The sequence below is a fragment of the Hippocampus comes genome, unplaced genomic scaffold (assembly GCF_001891065.2).
Source record: "Hippocampus comes isolate QL1 unplaced genomic scaffold, H_comes_QL1_v1.1 scaffold214, whole genome shotgun sequence".
Lineage (NCBI taxonomy): Eukaryota > Metazoa > Chordata > Actinopteri > Syngnathiformes > Syngnathidae > Hippocampus > Hippocampus comes.
The window spans coordinates 1,135,019-1,141,011 of NW_017804875.1; the positions used below are offsets into that span (position 1 = coordinate 1,135,019).

The 5,993-nt window shown below is 46.1% G+C and overlaps 1 protein-coding gene and 1 long non-coding RNA gene across 4 annotated transcripts in view; both read left to right on the forward strand.

Annotated features, from left to right (window-relative positions):
• sema5ba (sema domain, seven thrombospondin repeats (type 1 and type 1-like), transmembrane domain (TM) and short cytoplasmic domain, (semaphorin) 5Ba) overlaps positions 1–5,278 on the forward strand; it is a 61,444-nt gene extending 56,166 nt beyond the window's left edge. For all 3 annotated transcript variants that reach the window (XM_019880693.1, XM_019880703.1, XM_019880711.1), the window contains 2 exons: positions 396–601; positions 3,525–5,278. In XM_019880693.1, the coding sequence (XP_019736252.1) occupies positions 396–601; positions 3,525–3,701 (383 nt within the window). In that variant the 3' untranslated portion in view covers positions 3,702–5,278. The remainder of the gene's footprint in view (positions 1–395; positions 602–3,524) is intronic.
• Positions 5,279–5,546: 268 nt separating this feature from the next.
• LOC109522298 (uncharacterized) lies at positions 5,547–5,926 on the forward strand. Its single transcript, XR_002169550.1, has 2 exons — positions 5,547–5,659; positions 5,744–5,926. It is a non-coding gene; the product is annotated as an uncharacterized LOC109522298 (long non-coding RNA).
• Positions 5,927–5,993: the final 67 nt, after the last annotated feature.

Consider the following 5,993-nt stretch of genomic DNA (forward strand, 5'->3'; position numbering starts at 1 on the left):
TTCGGGTCAGCGGTTGGCGGGGTTGGGCATCGTCCTGGAATGGAGCGCGATACAAGAAGAATTTTTGCGTGTTGATCCTTCACTATTTGTATTTCTGGCTACGTTCACTTTACTCCACTACATTTGCCGAACTAAAACGTATAAATTTTCTCCAAACCACCTCTGTTAGACATCACTGCAAAGAACAATTCGAGGAAATTATTCCTTTGGCGCACAAAGCAGAAAATAGCCAAGTCAAGATGATTTATACAGTCCTTCGTCACTGAATCGTCGCGAGGCGCCACAAATTGGAACAATGCTGTCCAAACCATCATGCGACTCGTTCAATCGATGCACAAACAAGCGCTCCTTTGGTGGAAATAACGAGCGTGCTTTGTTTTCTCGTTGCCGGGCAGCGTTCACGTCCATCCACCTGATCGCCACCGGGGTGTCCTGCTTCATGGGCGCCGGTCTTTTGTCCTTCCTGGTCTACGTGTACTGTCAACGCTTCCACAAGCCGTCGCAAGAGTCGGCCGTCATCCATCCGACCACGCCCAACCACCTCAACTACAAGGGCAACGCCACGCCAAAGAACGAGAAGTACACGCCGATGGAGTTCAAGGTTGGTGAAGCGTTCGCAAGTTGGCAGTTTCGTCGTATACGTGCTTCGCGTTCACGAGCCGTCGGGACATTTCAAGAAGAGTCCTTAAAGGAACGCCGGGAAGCCCAAAAGGACGATTAAAACGGTGGCTTCAAACCAAAAGTGGCAGACTTTGTGTCTTTTTGGGCTCGGCCTCTTGAGACGTTTTAGATATGCCCACCAAATTTCATGTCGTTAAAATGAAAGTGGCTTTGGGGGATTCCATTTGAAGTTATTAGTCGCGTTTTATGTTAGACGGGGAGTCGTCAAATTTCACGACCCTCATCTGCCCGCACGCAATTATGAAAAATGTCATTTTAAAAAAGAAAATATGGCGCCCATCTGTCCAGGATACTGTCTCGACTTTAAATTTGCGAGCAAACCAACCAAATCTTGAGGGTGTTTATCCTTGAAAATGGCCAAAATGACCCACCCTGCAAATGCCGGCGTCAGAACAGAATGCCAGACTTTCGGCATGGCTTTGTGAAAACTTTTTTTTTCCTTTTTGTGGGTTTACTCATGATAGAGAAACCTACCGAAATTCAAAGAGTGCCATAGGGTATGGATTTTTTAAAAAGTAACAAACATAACATGCTCCTAAAATTGACCACTTCAAAGCAAAACGGCAGACTTCTCTGTTTCTTTTCAAGCATGGCATAGTGAGCCTTTTTTTGTGGGTCTTCTCCTAATAGACAGGTTGACCAAATTTGCTGTTAGCTTTAGGGTTAGATTTTTTATTTATTTTTTTTAATTAAGTTGAACGCTACTGAGCCTTTTGTTTTATGGCAAGTCATCCCAAGTTTGTCAGAATGCTCGGCCCAAACGCATTAAAGTGCGCCAAATCTGGTACCAATCGGCCAAAAAGGGAGTAGTTGGTCTTTGAAATCACCCTGGAAATGAACCTTCAAATGGTCGCGATTGAGCGCTTGAGCAAATCATCTCAGGGTTCAAGCTAACGTCCTCTTGTGAATTTCACTTGCGTTATAATGAAAGCTATCGCTAGTCGTCCTTTTATGCTGAAATGTAGGACTCAAGCGCTCTCACAAAAATGGGCTCGTACTGATCCTCCATGTTGGACACTTGAAAGATTTAAGAACCATAAAATGTGCTCTCATGTTTTATTTACTCCTTTTATTGCCACATTTGTCCCGGCACTCCAGGATGAATCACCCGCTCACCTGCGCCTTATTAACGAGCTACATTAGCGCGCTGCTGCTAACGCGTCCTCGGAACGCGCCGTTTTGTTCTCATTAGTTAAACCACAAGAGGTTATTGCAAATGTTTTGCTTTGGTTGCTGCTTTTTCGTCATGAAAAAAAAACGCTCTGCTTTTGTCTGACCTCCACCTTGTCGTCAAAACACGCCGTCGTCGACGTTTCGATGAATTCAAGGCAGCCTTTAGCCGCCTGACGATTTCCAGCTTCTGGCTTTTTGGATGACAGGAAATAAAGGTCAAACGGCTCGTAACGATCCCCTTAATTAGCTACGGGCCGACGCTAATGATGAATGCTGGCTTCTGTCGAGCTCATCTGGATCTGTCGCCATGAGGTGCACCTGCGCAATGCAATGGAATGAAATGCACGACGAGAGCAAAGCTGCCTGCGAAAAGAAGAGATGAAATAGTTATTTGAGCGCAGTGTTTTATGGCAAATTATCCAACTTCACAAGGCTCCACTTTCACAATGATGGAAGAAAAAAATCCATTCTTGCTCGTTTTTTGTTTTTTTTGTGGGTCTGCTCATAATAGACATCTTCCAAATTTCTTGTTGCTCTGTGACACTGGCTTCAGGGTGTGAATTAAAAAAAAAAAAAAAAAAAAGAAGAGGAAAAAAATTGAGCTTAGTTATTAGTTTCCTGTCTTCTGTCTCATTATAAAAATTCACCGACATGCTCCACGCACTGGGGAGTGACTAAAATTCAAATGTTTGATCATTTAGCGTCATCTTTTAGTCGGCTTCAGAAAACCGGTGAGACGTGATTGCTTCCGACCTGAGCTGTGAGCAACGGTGATGTCATTTTCAGCCGACACAAACTGACAAAATGGCCGCCCCTGGAGATGGCTAAAACCAGGTGGATTTCCCTGCTTAACTCCTATTCCACAAACGGAATATGAACCAGAATGCGGCATTTAGACTAGTGAGGGCGCCTATGGAATACTACTGTCAAGAAAATTTGGGGGTTGACTTCCTCTTTTAAAATTGCTTCCTCAAAACAAAATGGCGGCGCAAATCTTCCATTTTGTTGTCCATTAGTCTGCTGACTATCTTTGACATGAAACTCAATTGCATTTGTTACACTGATTTGCTCGCACGCGTGAAAACACGAGCCACCTAAACGCATCTGCCATGATGCATTACTCACCGTTAAACGCGTGTGTGTCTTTTGTGTGGCGCGCACACATGCGCAATGTAAATTAAATGAATCTTTGAAGCGTTCCCCCCCCAGCCCCCTACATGAGATTTACTTTGGAACACCTTTGGGGTCTCGCTTTTGTGTGCCTATTTAAATGTTAGTGACCTTTTTTCGATATAAGGCGCTAACAGCCAAGGTCCTTTCGAGTCTGACGCTGTATTTGTGGCCGCCGGGAAGCGGGAGATTTCCCATTCGCACCTTAAAAAGTCGAATATCAAAGCGTTCAAAGTTGGCGGAGGAACCTAATAATCTCCCCCCCCCCCCCAACATAAAATGGTGTCATGTATTTTTCTTCGTTGAAGGTTCAGAAATGTCTAAATTCCCAGTAACCTTGAATGCAACACCAATGCGAATATTGCGATGTAATATGCGCTTATTTTTTTTTTTCTACAAGGTCCTCTTCTCTTTTTTTTTAAACACAAGTAATAAATCATCTGTGTTAGAATAAACAATATCAGCATCATTCCCGTGAGTGACTTTGTTGCCGTTTGCAGACGCTGAACAAGAACAATCTCCTCCCGGACGAGCGCTCCAACTTGTTCCCGCCGTCGCTGCAGCAGGCCAACGTGTACACCACCACGTACTACCCGCCCGCCCTGGGCAAGTTCGACTACCAGCCCAACGCATCGCCGTCGCCCTGCCGGACCTACAACCACACCAACAACAGCTGAGGCTCGCCGACTCCTCTCGGACCCCCCCCCCCCACCACCACCACTCCTCCGCCAAAACCGACCAAGCCCCGCCTCCCTGCCGTGATGTAACAAGCTGGAACTTTCCGCAAGGAGAACGCGGCTTCGCATGACGAAAGGAGCGGGAACTTGGACTAAGTGGGTGACGGCGAACTTCTGAAAGTCCTGCTGATGACCACCGGAAAGATGTGCAGGGGGGTGGGCGCAGTTGTAAATAATCCCACCCCCCACCCCGGCAGAAAGACTTCAATGGATCGTCCAGTCGGATCGCTCCGAAGCAAAATAGCGCGGCGGTCATATCAAATATGGCCGCCGCGCTGCATTAAAGTGAGGGTTCGGAATAAGCTAGTAGATGACACTTCCTTTTCAAGATGAACCATAGAAAATGGTTGAAAGTAGGGCTTCAAACCTGGGTTAGGGCGTCAAAAGTAAGGGTTTAACTTTGGGCTACAGTTTGAAATAAAGGTGAGGGTTTTAAGTTAACGTTTCAGGTTAAGGGTTTAAAAATTTACGGTGTTAAATCAGGATTGGGGTTTGAAATTAAAAGTTAGGGTTCAAAGTAGGGCATCAACCTCGGTGAAAGTTTCAGACGAGGGTTAGCATTTCAAATGAGCTAAATCGGGTAAGCATCAGGTGTGTTTCATGTAAAGGTTAGGTTTTCGCATTAGGGAGTGACAATGCCTGAGATTTCAAAAGAGGCGGTCAAGCCAGGGTTCAGGTTTCAAAATTCAGCCCCGATTTCAAACCTAAGCTTGAAACTTCAACTGAGGCTTCAAATCGTAACTCGCAACCCTAATTTGAAGCCCTACCACTACGCTGAATCCAGGCGTAATTTGTAACCCTCATCTTGATTTGACCCCTGAATGTTGAACCTGGCCCTTGAAACTCCGCCTCCTGACTGGCAACCCTCGTTGAGAGCCCTAACCCAGCTTTGACACCCTAACCCTTTTTGCAGCCCTACCCTGTCTTTGTTTCAAGCCCTTTGGAAGCCAGTAGCATAGCACCACTAACTCTTCTTCTTCTTCTTCTTCTTCTTCGTTGGTAAACTCACTTGATTTCAGTTGTTTATTTTCTGTGTGTGTGTGTGTACTTGTGAATAGAGGCAACCGGGGACTTTGGTGTCATGACACACTCACGCCCGGGAGACTCCGCGCACGCTGGATTTGATTCCAATGTCACTACTGTACTGCTGTGTGTGTGTGTGCGCGCGTGTGTACATTCGGCAGATAACCCGATCATATGACAACCTCTAAAAGGACATGTAGACATACATCATGTATGTGTATATCGACACGTGTGTCTATTCTGTGTGGTTTATAGGGAAGCCTTATAGTCCGCGCACGCACGCACATATTGAAATGTGTGGGGACGTGAAGTGTGTGTGTGTATGTGTGTGTGTGTGCGTGTGTGTGCGTTTTCTATGCAAGTCGTGTGGAGGGGCGTGTTGTCGTCCGCACTGTGAATCTTTTTGCTACTTTCTATTTTTCTACCAGCAGCGCCGCAAAACTCAATAAAACTTCAAAAGGACAAGCGTGCGTGGACGCAACCACAAAAAAAAAGTCTTCTCTGTGTGTCGTTGATTTTAGGGTTTCGATCCAGGTTTTTGTTTTTAGTGTGTTTGGGTTTCAACGACAAGGTTGGGAGATTGGGTTTCAAATTAGGGTTTGGGTTAAGGTTAGGGTCTCACCACGGGAGTAAGGTTTTATATTTGAGTTTGGTAGGGTAAGGTAGGGTCTTAAATTTGGGTTAGGGTTTCAAAATAGGGTTTTAATCTAGAGTTTGGGTTTCGAGCAAGGGTTTAGTGATGTGTCGGTCGCGAACGAGCCTGTACAAAGAGCCGGCTCTTGGAAGTGAACAATGAGAGCCGGCTCTGTCATTTTCTCTCTCTCTCTCTCTCTCTCTCTCTCTCTCTCTCTCTCTTTCCACATGCATGAAGCGAGGTTTGGCAGTGGCTCAGCTGCCTCTCTCTGTCTCTCGCTCTCTCTCTCTATGTCGCTCTCTCTTTTTCACGTGTCTGAAGCGAGGTTTGGCAGTGGCTCAGCTGCCGTGCTCAGAGAGGTAGACCAGAAGAGAAAGGGGAGGGGCGAGGGGCTTGGTAGGGACTGCCCAGAGTGCACACTAAGCACATCCTCCGTCGCGTCTGCGCAGCCACAGACAGACAAAGGAATTGACTTTCCAAGTTCCAACTTGTCCAGAGGATCATAAACACAACGACAAAGACCTACATGGCCCGCGGGCCTTTTTTCAGCTAAAAACGCCTTACTATATATACAT